Consider the following 18,979-nt stretch of genomic DNA (forward strand, 5'->3'; position numbering starts at 1 on the left):
CCAATCCCCAGACCACTGAAAATGTAAAACAATCATTCACAACTGTGTTAGGGTTTATTCTTTTACTATGTTGGCCCTTAAGGCCACCTGCTTCAAAGCTTCCTGGCATTAGATAATTTAGTTATTTAAACAATGGAAGTAACAACAAGCAAGTGCTTAATCCAGCCAGTATTATTTTCTTGAAATAATGCTGATCAGCAATCACATAGTTACAACTCTGTCAGATGATATACCTGGCAGCAAGTATTTGCAGGATGAGGCCCAACAGGCAGGGAAATCAAAGAGAACAATCAAACGACATATGAATCCAGGGCAGTCTTGGAGAGAGAGGTGGAGAAAGACAGATTAATTTTGCTTTCCATAATTTTTCTCCTACTGTTATGTTTGCACATTCCTCAAACATCACTTGTGGCTTTGCAGCAAGCGTCAAACAATAGCTGAGCTGCCTCAGGAGCGAGCAGGAACCAGACTGTGTCACAGCTTGGTTGGTTGTGGCCCCACTTGCAGCTGTGGCAGCCCCTTTCTCATCTGGTTCGCACTCTTCTCCCCACATGCTGCTGCAACTGTGTGGGCTGGCGCAAGGCAGGACCCCGTCCCTGACACCACCTGCTCCCTGTTGACTGCTCTCCTCCGAGTGCCGTCACGTGGAATAGCCCAGCACCAGGCTTTATGTCTTGTTATTCCCATTCTGGGGTCACAGTCTGGCCCTTCCAGATTTAATACAAAGCGTTTCAGCGATTCCTGTTCTCTTTTTCCCCACCTGCTGAGTTGCAGCCACACCAGCTATGAAGGAAGTTGCTCATATCCTCATCAGAGAACAGCAAGTGGTATCCACATGTGCAGGAGAGAAGTGGCCAGGCAAGCTTGTGAACCAGAAATGATGAAAGTCAGGGCTGGAGGAGAAAGGGAGAGGTATTTTAAGGGTCGGCACACAAAGCCGCTGTACTGGATTTCAGGGCTTTGGAGTTCTGTGGAGGGGTTGTAGCAATTGTTGGGATGATGCCATTTGCATCTGACTCCTTTTTGCATGTGTGTGCCCTGCCTACAGAGACTTGGGAGAAGAATGCGATGATATGAATAAGATCAACGGTGATGGCTGCTCCCTATTCTGCCTGCAGGAGTTATCCTTTAATTGTATCGGTAAGTCTGGCTCAGAGCCCTTCCACTCATGGTGGGCAACAACTCTACGTAGAGTGCAAGGAAAAAATCAACACTATTTTCAGCATTTCCAGCAGAAGAGTTGTCATGGAAGAGCAAAAAAAAGGTGGAATTTGTAGGTTTGAAAGGCGAACATATCTTCCCAGCTTCTGGTCATTTTGATGGGAAATTGGTTCTGCTGGCTTTGAAACAGCCTAGGACTTAAGGCTAAGCAGCCATTATGGGACTGATCCAAAGCCCATTGAAGTCAGTGGGTGGTTTTCCACTGGCTTCAATAGGCTTTAGATCTGGCTACGTGAGAAGACATGAACTGATTTTTTCTGGTAAACAGGAGGAGGAGTGAAAGGGGAAGGGACTGAGACCAGAAGCAAGTCCAGCTGAGGTCACACCTCCTTTGAGTTGCAAATCAATATCTGAGGATCAAAGGTCTAGCTAATCCCCTTTTTCAGAGGTGAAAACTACTTAATCAGATTTCATTTGCAAGCCTGGTTTGCTCTGATTAGCAAAACCTGTAAGCACAATGGCCGGAAGATGCTCGAGCTATCGGGGCTAGCAGGGCTGCAGTTGTGAGCTTTACATACTAAACTCTCTAGGAATGCTGGGGGTAGAGAAGGGAAACGGAGACCAATTTACACTGCACCTTCTGTGGGGTAGCCCTGCCTTGTGCGATTGCATTTCCCAAACAGGGCTCAGCGAGGTCTGGGGAAGGATGAAACATGCAGAGCTTCTGAAACCAAAGTTAATATTTGTAAAGGGTCAGCTTTTTCTCAAGAGATTTTATTATGAGATTCCTCATCTGGACTGACTAAGCAAATACTCTGTCCCATCTAGTGATCCCATGCCTTCAGCTCAGGGCATCAGTCCTAAGCAGATAATGCAATGTTGGCAAGACAGAAATTTGCTCTTTTTGGCAAACGGACAATTATCTCTTGTGCCTGGAGCAACATATAAAGGACCTCACAGGCACCATGTTTCCCTTGGGTGGTAAGCTGGGGACTGCTTGTCTCGTCGCAATGGCTACATTTTTACTTCAGCATCCCACGCTGTGGGACTTGAGGCCTGATTTGGTGATGTACTTATTTACATATTGCTCTGTTGAAATCTGAGAGTATTTATGGTTGAGACTAATGATGACTATTGGTGGTCTTGAAGTTACGTTTGTGTTTCAAGTAACTTGCTGCATTAGAGCCTCAAAGTACTGAAAGATATTAGTCATAATATTTTGAAAGTGAGATAAACACTTATGCAAATGTTTTGGGTTCTCCAAAAGTCAGGCATAGTGTGAGGCTGGTTCCAGCAAGGGTTTGGGTTGGAGCTGTATGGTTGCATCTGTATCACCCTGCTCAGCAGCAGGTCTGAGCTCCTTGGTCCAGGTCTGTACTTTGACCACATCCCAGCATTACGTTAGGACGTGACCCAGGTCCTTCCCTGTGTACACTGGTTCTCAAGGAAACTGGGTTGTGTGGGCTGGGCAGGAGCTGCATCATGCTCTAAGTAAATCCCCAGACAGGACTAAGAGTGGGGTGTCCCAAGCCTTGGGCCACAAAGCGATGTCTTGCCAGGTGGGTGCAGGAGCTTGCTTTATGCCTGTGTACACGGTCATCTCCAGGACCAGCAACAGGACTGGTTAAGAGTGTGGAAAAAAACCTGTCTGACAGCAATATGATTAGAAAATGAAGCAACTAAAACATACACACAGATTTTTCTACACCATTACAGAGGAAGTGATTTTTCAGTTTTGCTTGTGTTGAAAAGGAAAGGGGAATTCCAGAGGTAAAAAGTCCTTTGTTTTTCATGGGCTTTGGAAAGTTGTGGGTTTGCACAGGTCCTGGATTACAAAAGCGAATGAAATCAAATTGTTTGTGAAATAGTGAATATGGGGAGTCACTTAGGTGAATCAAATCGACTGAATCAATGTAAAGGTGCATGGACCCAGACCTTAAAAATGTTTTTTGCATGAGTGTACAATTGTGGTGGTGCAACAGTTGTGGTGGTGATGGCCTTAGTGTGCATGCAGGGTCTGTGAGGGTATACCAGCTGCTGTTGTTTTGGGGCTGTTATTTTGGGGCAAACACTGCCTTCATCAATTCCTTAGGAAAGGTTCGAGAAGGTAATACCTGTGAAACAGGTCCTGTGGGCTTTTATGGGTGCTGGACCACCATGAATTAGGACATCAGGAGCTAGAGAGAAACTGCTGGCTAATCTTTCAGACAAATGAACAGTGCCGATTTGTATTCTATTTTAACATATCAAGCATTAAAATCTCACCAGAAAACATAAAGATGTTGGGGAAGCAAGTGGCTGTACATATTACATAAATAATAATTAAAAAGAGCAGAAATTCAGCATTCTCCACAATCTAATAATATCAGACCGGATCCTCTGCCTTTAGCCAAACAAAAGTCTTCTTTGAGACTGGTGGGGTGTTTTCTTGGAAAATACAGAATGCTTGGGTCCCTATTTGAGGAGCACAGAAAAATAAGTGTAATTTATTTCCATGTTTACAAGGCTAACACATGTTATAATCCTGTAGGACAACAAGTAATTATTTCAGACAGTGTTATTTTTGCAGTGATGTTCTTGTATTATGTAGCTCTTTAGAGCCCCGGGAATCACTCCACTTCACCAAAGAATTCAGTGAGCCTCCAACACATGTTCAGAGGCTTTGCTGAATTGGGGGCCTCAGGGTTTGATCTTGCAAATGCTTCCTTCCAGGCGTGTTTCTGTACTACCACAAGGCATTCTTTAGACTTCAGCAAATCTAACCACAACAGTGAATGCAATGCTTGTCACAAATTGTCTGCAGGATTGGGTCCCACATGGCTGAAAATAATCACTAAACATTTTGTTTGCAAAGGCAGGGCTGAAGCGGCATCATCGGGGGGCGGGGCGGGGGGGGGGGGGGGTGTCCATAGCAGGAGGTTTGATAGCAAAGCCCAAGCAGACTTCTTCCTTCTAAAGCCGAGACCACGCAAGTCACCTCACTTGGTAGAAGAGAAATACAACAGAGTCCACAAACACCATCAAGATTTAGGTTTAGAGCCATGAATCACAGAATAATTTAGGTTCGAAGGAGTCTCTGGAGGTCTCTGGTCTGAGGAGGGCCAACTTCAAAGTTAGATCCAGCTTCAAAGTTGGAGCATGTTGCCCAGGGTCATGTCCAGCTGCATTCTGGATATCTCCAGGGATGGAGGCAGCCTGTTTGCAGGTGTCCCTCTGCCTCTCTTGCTCCCTTTGCCTTGTAGGATCATGAGGTTTATGGGTTTTTTTAATTGGTCCAACTTCCCTTTGAATAAATGGCACAAGGCTCTCAAGACACTTTGCGCTAGTGCCTGTAATAAAATTAGACTTTTTTTTTTTTCCCCCTTGGTTTTGTTTTCCCTCATCCTTTCCTCTCTAATCAGATAACAGTGGATCAATCTGCTCTGCCATGGGAGGAGGGGCATGGGGGAAGGAAGGAGGGAGGCAGGGAAGAAAACTGTGTGGTCTTACTGTCAGGCTGTCCTGGCCTTCTCTGAACACAAAGCCGAGTAACAGAAAACAGATAAGATTAATAGAGTTTTCTTCCTGCAACATGCTGAAGAGCGACAGTGAGATTAATTAATTAATTAATTAAAGCATCTGGCAGTGCTCCTTTTTTAAGTTCTGCATACACTTACCCTTCCCCATCCTGAAATTTATCATCTCTACTTTTTTTCCCCTTTGCGTAGTGGATTTTGCATATTTTATCTCCTCCTCACAGAATTTGGTCCCACGGGGAAAGTTTCACTTTGCCTTTTGATTTGTAGGAGACAAGCAAATCAAAGTTGTGTCCGCTGTGACTGATGCACCCCTCTCCTACCTCTTGGCTGCTTTTCTTTCACCTTGCTCTTGATTACTCCCGGGATAACTGATTTTTGCGATTACTGCGGATCTCAGCCAAGTTCAAGCCGACATGTCCTGTGTAAAACAGGCCCCAGTCATAAGAGTTATGATTTGCAGTTGTGGGAATCCAGAGCTTTTTAGCACTTGATCCATTCCCACTGAACCGTTGAGAAATGGGTGTCTAACAAGCAGCTGGGCACCTTGTCCTTGGTATGCACTCTCTCACACACCAACATTGTACACACACATCTAGATATATGTGCGGACATTGAAAAAGCACTGCTTTCATTTGCATTCCTTTTGTTGAGTGTGATGTGCATTATGCATTGATTTAGCTTGCCAGTGCTGAAGAAAGAGAAGGATATAATAAAAAAGATGCAGAGATCAATAAAAAAGAAGGGAGGGGGAGAGAAAGCAATATGAAAAGAGATGAGTAAAGACTGATAGACACATTGAAACACAGCTGGGAAGTAGCTTCAGAACTTCTATCTACCCTTAAGTTTGCTTGGTTATTTATGGGGCTTTCAGTCGCATCTTATTGGTGTTATTATTGCTACGCTTTATCTCCTTTGCTTATAAGGGACTCTTCGCTAAAGCCTTTTTACAGCAAAACAGGGCAGTGCTTCTGCTAACTTCCACATGTGAGTGGTCCCACTGAAGAACGTGAATGTTTCAGGTTAGACACACGTCTCCGTGGTTTGTTGGTTCGGGGCCTCAGGGATGTAAAATACAACGAAAAAGGCACAGAGTAGAGGAAAAGGGAAAATAAATATATCTAGCTCTTGAATTTACCACCAATTTCTGGCATGCTTGAAGCATTAGTCGCCAGTGGTTGTTCAGGGAGAAGTATGATTTTAATTTGACAGTGATCCTTAAACACCTTTTCTTTTGCTCCTGCTTGGCCTCAAATGGTTTTTTGCTACCTTACAAATCTGGATCCTTCTCTTCCTCAGAGGCCTCTCCCTCCAGCTGTGAGCCTTACCTTTGTGGGAGCTCTATCCTTTACCTCTCCCATTATCCATAAATTAAGCATAGCACTTTCCCCTAATCTTATTGTTTGGTGGGCTGCATTGCATTCAGGGAAATGATTAATATTCATGAGCTTGCTATCTCTGTTTGGTGCATAATCCTCTAGGGAAATTGCAGTGTTAAATGAGTGACACAAACCTAATTTTATATGTCTTTTCTTTCCTTTCTTCCTTTTTCCTTTTTTTCCCTTTCTGACAGAGAAGTAATGTGCTTAAAATAAATTGATGGATGACCATCCATATTCATTGTGGGCATGCTTTGAGAGCGCGCCTCGCTCCCATCCTCTCCCCCTCCCTTCCTCATACCCCTGCACAGGAACACAGCTTTGACTGCTGAAACCACGGCCCCACACAGCAGCTAATGGTGATTTCGCCTTCTTTCACGAACACTAAATAGGCCTTGGCTGACCCTGCCGAGGGCTTTCAGTAGAACAACAGCATGGGGGAAACCGCACCACCTCGCAAGAGAAACTCAGCATCTCACAAGGCATCAACAAGACTAAAGCATTGACCAAGGAGCTTGGGAAAGCCTATTGCTGTCGATAAAGAAGCCGAGGTTCTATAGCAGAATTTCATAGCAAATAGCAATGAATTTACTGATGGGGCTATTCAGATGATATTTGTGTGAATCCTTCAGCTTAAGGCAAATACTTTGAAGCTGACTGTTTCCTGCAGCTCATGGGAGTGTGGCTACATGTTCTAAAATGTCTAAGCACTCATTTGGCAAGTTAGTAATCACAGCATCGTCATAAAGTCTCTTAAAGTGATTTTCAGACTGTCATCATTAATACTGCAATCTTAGCAGGGCCAGCTGAGCCACAGAGCAGAGAGAGCAGGCATCTCAGGCAGCAAAATACAAAGGACAGATGCTTTTTTGTGGGGGAGAATGTGGGCTGGAGTGGTATTTGCCTGCATTTTTCCCTAGGCCAGTGACTCCAGCCCAGCTCAATCCAGCTTTGGTTTTTAGGACACAGCTACAATAAGAGCCCAACAGAAGAATTACTCCTTTGCTTGTTGCATCCCTCACGCATTACTCTCTGTGGATCAGAGAGACTTCCACGGCTGGTCACACTTCCCTCCTTAGAGCATCCTCTGTGACTGAACAGCAACTTGTTGTGCTTAGAGGATGATGCTGAGCAAAAGACCTTCCTTTGCAATAACATCCAACTGCATGCACAAACAAGTAGTTTGTTTTCCTTGGTGAATGGCACCACTGGGTTTTTTCTCTTGGGCTCCTTCCCAGCCTCCCAAGCAAGTAGGCCAGTTGTCGAGAAGGGCCACGCTGGCCAGCCGTCTCGTGGTCATAGCGGTTGCTGCCTTGTGTGACAGAAGCCTCAAGACGTTCAGTCGAACAGTCTCCAAGTTTAGCTAATAAATCTGTGTAAGTCTGAGGAAATATTGAAATATTCTCAGCACCACTTTTCTGATTTATTCAACCACCCAGGGAGGGAAACAGGATTAGGTGGGAAGAGGAGTGAAGAAAAGTTGTAGTGCTTTTATAACATGCCTGGTTGCCCGGGGTTGCGGGAAGGCCACATTGGCTCCTGTTGGCTAGCCGCAGAGCAGATAAGGTCTTACTACCACTGCCAGCTATGGAAAATACCCTTTCGCTTAAATGACAAAGGCTCGTGTTCTTGGAGGTGAAATATCAAATTTCAATGCCAGGCTCTGCGAGGGAGTTGTAATTGTATCTGTCTGCAGCACGCAGATCAATTGCATAATTATTGTGCTCCAACCGCTATATCATACCGATGAGCCGAGTCACGCCAGACAAAGAACAAGCCCAGGAATGTATTTCCATGAAGCAGCTGAATTACCAGGGAGCTGTGCTCCACAAATGCATTATGCCCGCCTGCTTGGTTCAGGAGATGCTCAGACATGATTGTCATATTGTAGAGAAAAAAAGCCTCCTGCGAGGCCCCTGGATGTTCCACAGTAGATTGCAACGCCTGCGTTGCCTTCGTTTCCAAGGTGTCTGTTTTATTTCATTGAAGGAAAACGTCACAATTTATTGATATGCAACTTTATTCAGAAAGGTCTGCCCAAGCTCTGTGTAATGGTTTTCCTCTTTTCAAATCAGAATATCCAGGAAGGCGAATAACTCTTGAATATTTTACTGTAGCAGGAAATATCTCTGTCTCTGGCTTCTTCAATATTAAAGAAGAGATTAGCAGATATCCTGGAAGCAGGCCATGTTATTCACTCTCTTCCCATGGAAGCCAAAGGTGAAACTCCCATAGAAGTAAATGGAGCAGGTTCTGTGATTGCTCAGCCGTCGGGTTCATGTGATCTGCAGTGGAATTATTTCTCCTTTTGTGATAGAAACCTCTGGATACGTTTCTTCTCATCTGTGAACATAAACACCAGTGCTGGAGATGCCGATTAAGTGACGCAGTGGTAAAATCATGCTTCTGCAGAAGTTGCTGACTTAGGTGAGCCTGTGATTTGGCCCTCACTGTGTCTGAAAAGGCCTGCACGCCTCTGGACAGACCTTTCAGGAGTTAAAATGCAAAGCTCGCTCTGTTCCAAGAATTTGTTACTCTGAGACAATGCTTCTGCATTTTTGTCCCCCCTTTTTTTCTTCTTTTTTTTTTTTCTCGGACGAATAGTTATGTGGCATGAGGCTTGTTATAGTTGGAAACATCCCTAAGTAAACAGCTGAGCTTAAAAATACTCCCTTTTTTTGTCTGGCCTTTTAAAAAAATAGTAGTTATTGCACAAAAGAAGACTATGCTGATGCCAATCGCTGTGTTCTAGCTGAAAACAGGAAGCCGCCCTGAGTGTCTGTCCCCAGCACTTTGACCATGCAGCTCGGACATTAAAAGCCTCATTGGAGGATGTGCCCTGTGCTATGAATTGGATCTCTTTATCTTTTTTTTTTTTTTTTTTTTTTTAATGAGGTGGAAAGCTGCCTATCACAGATAAGTGCATATCCTGCATGTCTGCTTCCTGATCACTACCAGACTTCATTCATTTCGCTGGTGATTTTCTAGCCTCACTTTGAACAGGTGACTGTGATGGGGAGTTACCTGCTCATCCAGACCTGGTCTGATAGGCACTTCCCAGGTGCTCTCTAAACCCTCTGCCTTACCTTGTGCGTCCTTTCATTTCTGAACCTCAGAGGAGGGGTTGTATTTCAATACAAAAGGCTGCCTTTTGCAACTGTGCTTGGACAGCTTAAGAAGCAAGGAGAAATGGAGTTTGCATCATTTTCTGGTGCAACACAGAAGAGCCCTAAGATCGTTCTGGATCTTGAAGCCCAACTGCAATAGTAAGCAGGCCAGGTCTTGCCAATCTGTTTCCCCTTCTCCAGGTTGACAGCTGCCAAGGAGCATTCAGGAATTCCCAGATGTCTCAGAAATCTTCGCTGAACCGGAGACTGCCTTTTCCCAAAGCAAGGGCAAGAGAGGGACTTTGATTTGGCCCCAACATTCTTGTGCCTTCAGTAAGAACTCTGTCAAGGAAAAGGAGCTCGGGCTGCCTGAATGAATACATGTTCCCGGAGTTTGGCTCAGGATCCTTCAGCATCTGTTGTCAATCCCCAGAGATGCTGTCTCCTGCTGCCAGGTGCTACGCCTGCAGACATTTTACTCTTCTAGATTTAAGATGGATTTCCAGGCAACTGCTTTTTAATTTTTTGAAGTAATTTTTCCTGGAGGACAAATCAGGTTTCCTTCATGTTCCCTTCCTCCATATCTCCTTCAAATCAGATTCAACTTTGACGTGAGAAGTCCATGGAGTTGATGAACGTAGTCCATGATGCAGGCCGTACGTGACCAATATATCACTATGACCTTCACCAGGTCTCAGGAGCCTATAGACCTCTGTGGAGACAAAAATTAGCTTATATTACCAAGGGCCTGGATGCATTTCATGTCACATGAGTTGAGAAGAGAACGGAAAAGGCATTTTGCACCATTACGGAAATAAAGATGTTAGCTACTCCTTCCTAGAAATATACCACTCCTGATACTGCCTTCCCCAGCTTTGAGCCTGTAGGGCTCTACGGATTTAACTGAGCTGTGTTCACACCACTGTGGAAAGGGAAGAAGCCTGTTAGTTTTTATTTTGTGAGGGCAATCGTAGGAAGAAACAATCTGGTCGTTCTTCACTTTGCTCATGAAAATGTAAAGCCTAATGTGTAACCTACCGAGCATCCAAGACCGCAGTAAGAATCAGGAGTCAGAGCTGGCACTCAGTACCTGAGGAAGGAAGAGCCTCTGCTTCTTTTTGGCAGTGATGCACCACATTTGGCTGTCGTAGGTTGATGCCCTCGTCAGTCCTCTCACCAGTGTCTGGAAAGGATTCAAAAAAGTCCCCCTTTTTGCCATCACTCAGAAATAGGAAGCTCATGGGCAGGAAAAGTCTTCCCCTCATGGGCAGGAAAAGTCTTCCCCTCTTCTCACTAATGCTCCCCTCAAAGCATGGCATTGCACACTTCAGGATGACGTGAAGTAGTAGGACTTAAGATCTTCCTTAAAAGAAAACTAGGGTTGTAAAGCCACTTTCCTCCCATCATTTTTCAAAGCACACAAAAGCAAGCGGGTACCTAATCTCTCAGCTTTTGTGCGAGGTGTCATCCAGCCAGCAAACCCGCGCTGCGATGGAGGGCAGGGTGCAGCGGCTCTCCAGGACTAGCACGGTGGAAGGGCTCATGACAGTGCAGTTCAGTAAGACTTTGTTAATCATTTAGGCAGTCTCCATTGAATTCAGACATCTCAGTCTCTCCATTCGGTTCCTCCCTCGGGTTTTGCAGACTCCAAGCAGACAGATTTATTGGGGTCTTAAGCATAATCACAGGAACAAATTAGCCTCTGCTAGGATCACACACTGGCCTGGATCACAGCTATTCAAAGGCTGCCTTCTCATCCATGTGAGTATGAATTAAGTCATTGGATTGGAGTAGGTCTTGAGTATTCTTTTATCCCAAACACATGATCTTATCAGAAGCCCATTACGTTTATCATCGCATTAGGAGGGAACATTCAGAGCCAGTGCAGGAGTATGTTGCTATATAAATGTTGTGCTTTCTTCAGTGCCTGTCGTGAAAATAAGTCAGTGCTTCAGGAAGGCTAGGGAAACACTGTCTAAACGCATATGCCTAAAATTAGGCTGTGAGTTTCTGGGTATGTGTTTGCATCAGTGGGGTGGCTGCATTGGGGATGTGTAAAAAGAGCGTACATGTGTTTGTGTGTCAATGTTTCTGTCAGTGTGGGTGTGTAGCAGGATGCACTTGGGTGCTGGTGTTTCACTGTAAGTGTATATCTGACTGTGCATATGTTTATAGGCTGAAGGTTGGGTCTTTTTAATACGGTAGGTATTTTCCTTTCTTTTTTTTCCTTTTTACAGAAATAAGCCCCTTTTCATAAAATGACAAAGAAACTTTTTCCAAAAGTACATATTTTCATGTGTTTGGGATTTGTTTTTGAGGATTTTTGATTGCTGACCACAGTCTTTCCATAGCTGAATATTTCTCAGAGATTTCTGCTGAGACTCTCACTCAAACTGGGACATAGTGCTCTGAGGCGGGTGAGCCGCTTAGCTTTATCCTACTGTTCTTGGGTACAGCAGAGACCTGGCCTACGCTTTGATACATCTCTGCAGAGAGAGGAGCAGAACAAGAGATGCAGGAGGATAAGGTGAGGGAACCAAGAGTTTGTCTCCACGGCCATCACAGTTACATGCTTGCCCTGCCCCTTCCTTGAGCTGGCCAGACATAGAGTGTGTCTCTCCCAGGGATGAATCAGCCACACTGGTGTAGCACCATGCCAGCATTAATAAGCCCTGCGGAGAAACAAGATATGTTACAGGGATGTCCAAGCTAGGGCTCTCGGGGCATGTATGGTTCATGAGCAGTTCAAGCACACGTTCCCAGCTGGGTCAATATCAGATGAGGAGTAGTAGGGCGCTGCTGGCATCAGGTTTGTTGGGCAATCCAGCTGTGGGAGGAGGCAAGGCAGCTGGGCCACTGAGGCCAGCACTGCTGGGTTGCCTTAGGGCCCATCTGCACATCCACCCTAGCCCCCTCCCACCCTGGAGTAATGGGACACCCCAGGGGCCATTGTCATCCTTTGTCTGTGAAGCACTCTCCCAAGCGCTCCTCCTCCGAGCTCTTCGAGCTGTGTGGTATATGTTTGGTGGCTTCCAGCCATATGAAGATTTTAAGATGTGACATGTAGGGTCAAGAAGTTTGGCCACCCGGGGAATATTCACTCATGCAGTCATACAGCTGAACAGCTTCCAGATTCATGCTGGCTCCTTTTTGCCAGCTCGGAGTACTGGCCCAGCAAATACACAGTTCCCCACACTTATCCATGTACACAAGTTGGCCACAGAGGTCGTGATGAAATGAAACCATAATGAAATTCTTCCCTGATAGACTTCTCCATTCTCTCAAACTCACACTCTCTTAAGGACCTGGAATTTTGCACAGGGGATTGGGAGGAAGGGAGGGGAAAAGGAGTGAAAGTCATTAAATAATTGAATTGCAATAAACTGATTTTTTTCTGGCTCATGATGGTATTTCACTGTGTAAACTAGGAGGAAAAATAAACAGGGGATTTAGTAGTTTGGAAGTAGCTCAAAATTGAGCAGCCGTTGGATTTTCTGACACCTAGCTCGAGATAGTCCAATGCTACCGACAGGACTCTCCTTAGGGATCGTTTCCATCAGTCCTGCTAGCAGCTCTGGCTAATTTCCTACCGTTTTTTCCGCAGGCTTATTTGCCAGACAAAAATACAACAGGCTGTCAGAACTGGATACCTCTGGGGACTGGCAATGATAATACAATACAAAATAGGATACCAACAGGTCAAAGGTTTCCATTTCACAGAGTACTCTAATGACTGAAAGTCATTATTGCTATGCAGTCTGTTTGAAAAGAGTAGATGGATCTCAGTTCAGTTTTTAATGGGCCAGTGTTACAGAAACAACCTCAAAAATTTGGCATCTTTGTTGGAAGTCTCATTAGAGAAGCCACAGAATAAATGGACAAGGATAATAAAGTCTCCTGCTGCTTTTGATCCTTTCAGGTCAAATCTGAGTCATGTTGGTTGAAGCCGTGTGTGTATGTGGCAAGCTTACCCTCACAGTATGTATACTGTATCTGCTCTTTGGATAAACAGATCTGTTTGGCCCTTTGGTCACTACAACTGTGAACTTGGCAGTTTTCATAATCCCTAAATTCACAGTTGTTGTTGTTGTTGTTGTTTTGCAGATATCTTTTAAAAACAAAAAGGAAAACATTGTAGACCAGACCCTCTTTGGCATTTTTCCATCCAAGTTGGTGGAATTAAGCCAACACCCACATTGTCTCTCTATGTGTTTTCTATCTCTGCTTTCTTCTGTCTCCATCCTTTTAAATGGAGATAGATGAAAATAAGCAGAAAACCCCTTACGTTAGGAAATATCTTGGGGGAATTGCCCAATACAGAAGTTGTCTATTGTTGCTTGGCTTTTTAAAAATCACCTTGCTATTGCCTAGAAGTGACCAACATTTTCACTTCCCAGTGACCTGGTCCAGCAGATACATGACCACTGATGATATCAGGTCCTAGCAAATAGATTGCAGACATATGTAGCCAGCCCTTTGTGATTTCTGTTCTCTTCTTTCTTCTGGCAGATGAACCCAGCAGGTGCTATTTCCACGATGGTGATGGAGTATGTGAGGAATTTGAGCAAATGACCAGCATCAAAGACTGTGGCGTTTACACTCCCAAAGGCTTCCTCGATCAGTGGGCTTCCAACGTCTCCGTCTCACATCACAGTGACCAGCAGTGTCCAGGATGGGTGGTCATCGGTCAGCCAGCAGCAACCCAGGTAAGGAAAGCATACTCCTTCTCCTGTCCTGGAGAGTGAAGTCCAGCAAGGAGCAACATTCATGAGCGTAGCTGGATGGTCAGCATTCATGTGTGATGTTACCCCTGCCTGTTAACTTGCTGCTTCACCAAGGAAAGCCCCTGACAGCAGTTTCCCTCTTTCTGAGCCTGATTAGTAGTGATGCGTTGAAATTCAGTTCCAATCGTTCAACTAAAAACTGGCTGAAGTTGTGGCCTGCTTGATTGAATAAGCTGTGTAGGAGTCACCTCAACTAACTATCACATCATCTAAAAGACCAGACAGGCTCTCTGCAGCTAGCAGAGGGTACTATCTTGTGGCGATGAGTTCTGAAGGCTAATGCCAAATAATACAAAAGAGCGTTCTTTCGTTTTTTAATAGTTTTGTGTTTTCTGTCTCCCAGTTTCATAAAAGCACCCTATTGTTCTATTCTGAGAAAGGTCCTGTCCATTCCCAAAGCCATTCATTAGCTTTAACCCCCTTCTTACATGTCTCCTTTGTAACATAAATAGCTCCAGTTACCATAACTTTACCTTTTGTCTCCCTGAGAGAATTAGACCCAAATGAGTTCAAAAAGACATTAGATAAATGCCTGGAAAACAGAGCTGTACATGATGCAGATGCAACAGTCCAGATGCAACCTGACTCAGGAAAGCCCACATTGCTTATTGTTGGATTTTTAGAAGATACAGCAGGGAAGAGATTATCATATGTAAGAGCTGCTTCGTATATTCCTCCTTCGGCATCCACTGTTGTCCCTTGCTAGAGGTAGAGCCATGGATTAGGTGGACTTTTGGTTTGATGCAACAAAGTTGTTCGTACAGTCTAATTATCTGGGAGATGTCTCGAGTGGGCAGTGCAGAGAGGAATGCTGTGTCACAGATATGACAAGCAGATTTCTCTGTGAATAGTAAATGCTAAGCATTTCCAGTTGGCTTGCAAGAGAAAACATCTTTATCCAAGAGACTTGGCCTTGTTCACATTGCACAAGTCTGTAACAAATTACTGACCAGGTCATTTTTAAATGCACAAAGCGTGGTTAGCTGACATAGTACCAAAACAGAGTCCCGAGCCCAGTATTGCCTTTTTGTCATGGTCTCATTTATTATTCCATACTGTAAAAGGAACTTTCCTCTGGACCCCTACCAGTGCCTTCATAACTCCTTTCTCGTTCGAGCTCCCTGTGCTGTAGTGCGGTCCAAAGCCCACTGTCTCCAGGTCAGGTGCTGCTTTATGTGCATGTCCTCCACACACTCTGTCCCCGTGCAGCCGCTATGGAGAGCTGCCCTGATTTTCTGCTAATGCACTGGGAGAAACGCAGCCACGCCATGCAGTAGGTAACATATGGTCCTGTGGTGGCAAAAACACCACCGCACGCACACACAACAGAAAGCCCTGCTGTGTAGCCACAACTCAGGCATGTTTGTTGTACCCAGATGAGATGAAGTTGTCACAGCCTTGTTAAAAAAAAAAAAGGGCAAAAAAAAGCTGTTGTATTTATAGGCAGACCACTGGCGTATCACACACTGGCAGAGTGAATGGGAACATGCCTCCTGTTATTGCCTGGCCCCTGGGGAGATAACAGTGTGCTATTTACTTCCAGCAAAAGGAATTTTTGCTTTAGCTCAGCTGGTCCTATTACACCAGTTTGAGTGCATGGGGTTCATTGACCTTTTTAATCATATATGTTGAGAAAGTTTTTGTTTTCCCCAGGAACAAGACAGCCTCATCGGCTCGTGAAAGCACCTGACTTGTCACTCTGGAGAGGTTAGGTGGGGCAGCAGGTCATCAGTCTGTTAGCTAGCGGAGATGAAAATTAACCTAAGATCTCCTCTAATCACTGCATGTAATGATCACTGGTGTGTAAACAAGTTTGGCTTCATTATCTGCACAAGCATTGAGCCTTAGGGGTTTTTTGTATTGATGAAAGGAGCACCTTTCCTCACCCAGATATCTTTCAGAGTAGGTTGTGTGCTTGCTGGTGTCGTGCAAAGTTTTCGTGTTGTTGCTGGGTAGTTTCCTGATTAATCAGAGTGGCATTTGTGTTGGCTTCTCATCAAGAATGCCATGAAAGATATGTTTGAGTGCACTGCACAGCAATATACAGAATACATAAGCTGCCTGTTTGTTAGCCATCCCCGTTTCTCATAATTGCCCCAGCGCTCTCAAGGTGCTTTAAAACATTTTAAGCATGTCCTTCATGATTTAAAATGTTTCTCATCCTTAGGCATCTCAACACCCGTTTCTCTGCATGACTGTCATAGTTTTGCCTAGGCTGTTTCTGAGGAGTAGGCATCGCAGGTTGGTTTGTTATTGTGGTATTTCTCAGCAATATCTGCCTGCGTGCACTTATTTACTGTTGTTGGAGGATTGTTTATAAGCACAAGCCGGAGCACACTTGCTTTGTTATTGTAGGGTTGCTTTTGCGGACTGACCACCCCACACCTGTTTGCTCAGTTCACCTAAGACATTGCCTGTTTCTGCAGTTTGTTGTTCCTTAGAAGTAGGGTGCCCGCACTTGCTTATTATTTTGAGATGGATCTTAGATGCTGGTTCCTTACTTGTTAGGATAAGGCTGCTGAACGGCAACATACTAAGCAAGAGAAAAAAAAGTTCACAGTATAAGGTTTGTTTTGAACAACAAAATGCTTACAAAGAATGACACAGTCTTGGCGAAGAGATAGATACACATTTGAAAAATGGAAAGGTCAAACAGCCCCCCCCTTTAAACAATCGCTCTTTCTGCAGAAGCAAGACTGATAGACAGCCACTTCTACTTTCCTGGCAGCCACTCTTCAGTGCTGATTAAGAAATATTCTCAGTACTGACAGTATCATATTTAGAGCCAAAGAGGACCAGTCAGCAACATTGCACCAGCACAGAAATGCGAGCACCGATGCAGGGTATTTTTACAGTTTGATTTCTAATCTGGCGTCCTCCGCAGATCTTGAAGCAGACGCTGCTCAGTACCTGTTGTCAGCTGCAGGAGGAATTCGGCAATAAGGGCTTTGCACACTCTTGGGCTGCTCTTTTCCCTACTGTTCTTGCTGTGAGTTTGTAAACAGCGTCTCCTTGCCATCCACTGTGTGTGAAATATTATCAGTGTTGATGTACTGGTTGTGTGGGGTTTTCTACAGCACTGTTTATTTCTTGGGGCCTTTCTTGTGCTAATGATTATTGATGCTAGCATTAAGTCATCAGCTGGTGTATGCTGGCAAAGACTACAAAAAGGCAGTAGCGCTGGGCAGATTTATACTAGCTGAAGGACAGACCCAGTAGGCATAAACAGACAAAGGGTGCTTCGGCTGATCTGTTTTGTGAATAGCTGCAATTTTTTCTGTATTGGAAGTCCCCAGGGACTTATTTCCCTGACCGGTTTGTACCCAGCTAGGGTCAACCTCCTCGTTGCCAGCAGGAGGGGGTAGGACATGGCCTCCCAACACCAAGTTAAGCAGACCTGGACTTGACAATGCCTGAGTTTAAAAAGCCAACTCATGGCCTAGCCAGGCAATCCCTGTTTTATCATCACTGGTGAAGCTGCATCGGTGAGGAGTGTAGGCACATGCAGTGTGGATTAGGTCACTGTAAAAGGCTGGCTGTCCTGTAGGGTTCAAGAAATCAGGATCTTGCACTGACCTTGGTCGACTCAATCCCCGGGTTCTCATTGCACACCAATTGTGTTTTGCCACAGTTTTCACTGTGTTGAGTGCATTAGCTTATATGTTAGTCTGTCTTTCTAGAGGACTGAGCATGAAGGATTTGGATACTTTGCTAAAGTATCTTTTCTATGCAGATGTGCCTTTGGAGGAAGCCTCTGACAGGCCTGTTTTGGGAGGATTGCTCCGTGGCATGGGAGGGTTGCTCTGTGGCTTGGGCGAGAGGAGCTGAGGCAGACATGTGCAGACCAACCATAGGAGGCTGGAGATGCCATTTCTCCTTTCCTCTTGCTGGTGGCACTCCTGCTTTCAGAGGACTGATTCATCTGCAGTTTCCCTTTGGGCCTTCATAATAGAGAATTGTAAGAAGGGACTAATGGATCTTTAGATGACTTACTGTTAACCTTGTTACTCCTGCCATGGCAATGTGTGTGCTCAGGACTTGGAAGTTGGTGTGTGCATTGGTGATTTAGAGGGCCAGTCCCCCAGTAGCTATGTCTTTCATTACATTTCCTCCCAGTTCTGCAGAAGTTGTTTAGACCAAGTAACTATATATATATATATATGTATATATATATATAAATTTTTTTTTTTCTCCCTATGCCATTCTCAGAGCCTCGTTTTCCCCTGTATGGAAAAAGCCGCACAGCTCAGGCACAGTTAACTGAAAGGGGACTCTTTCCCAAGGCTGCTGGGCACAGACGGATCCTGGGATTCGTTTTCGTTCCCGGACTGACGAACACACCCTGTTCTCCTCTGGGTACCCCACAGGGGCTCCTATGGAGTAAGAAGTTGTGGAAGAGGATTCTTATTACATCTTTCCCACAAACAGAGGCCCCCTCCTGCCCCTATTACAGTTCCCACAATTGCACTCATCCAGATTCACTGCAACAAACCTATTCTTCCACCAGCAGCAGAAAGATGTCTAGAATTGCAGTATGTCTGAAATTGGCCACAAAAGGAGAAGACAGGAGCACAAGAATATTGTGAATACTAGAAGAAATAGCATGATAGAGCAAGGGCTCCAAGAGTGGTAAGAAAATAACGTAACAAAATTGAAGAGAAAGATGATGAAGTTCTCTGCCATGCAGTTTTATTCTGTCTAATAAATATAACGCTGAAGATAATTCCCCAAAGAACCAGCAAAGCCAACAAATAGAGTAATCTTGAACAGGAGTGGGAAGAGAGGAAACCTGCAACTTTTAATGGAGAAGCCATTCCTTTCCTTTGGGGTGATCTTGCTGAGAAGAGGGAGGGTGTCTGTCTGTCGGCTCTGCAAGTGGCCCTTTTTGAACTTCCTAATTCACAGCCAAGTCCTGTTGCTCTTCAATGGTAGGAGTTTTGTTGTGGTTGGAGGGATAAAAAAAATCCCCATTTTTAATAAGATGATTTGCTTTGCAAATGTCTTTGTTATTTATAGCCGAGCCAGGCTTTGAA

The 18,979-nt window shown here is 44.7% G+C and overlaps 1 protein-coding gene across 3 annotated transcripts in view; it reads left to right on the top strand.

Annotated features, from left to right (window-relative positions):
• Nucleotides 1-18,979, top strand: part of PAPPA (pappalysin 1) — a 254,468-nt gene that overhangs the window by 162,340 nt on the left and 73,149 nt on the right. For all 3 annotated transcript variants that reach the window (XM_075519671.1, XM_075519669.1, XM_075519670.1), the window contains exons 9-10: nucleotides 1,049-1,140; nucleotides 13,672-13,868. In XM_075519671.1, the coding sequence (XP_075375786.1) occupies nucleotides 1,049-1,140; nucleotides 13,672-13,868 (289 nt within the window). The remainder of the gene's footprint in view (nucleotides 1-1,048; nucleotides 1,141-13,671; nucleotides 13,869-18,979) is intronic.

The sequence above is a fragment of the Mycteria americana genome, chromosome 17 (genome assembly GCF_035582795.1).
Source record: "Mycteria americana isolate JAX WOST 10 ecotype Jacksonville Zoo and Gardens chromosome 17, USCA_MyAme_1.0, whole genome shotgun sequence".
NCBI classification, from domain to species: domain Eukaryota; kingdom Metazoa; phylum Chordata; class Aves; order Ciconiiformes; family Ciconiidae; genus Mycteria; species Mycteria americana.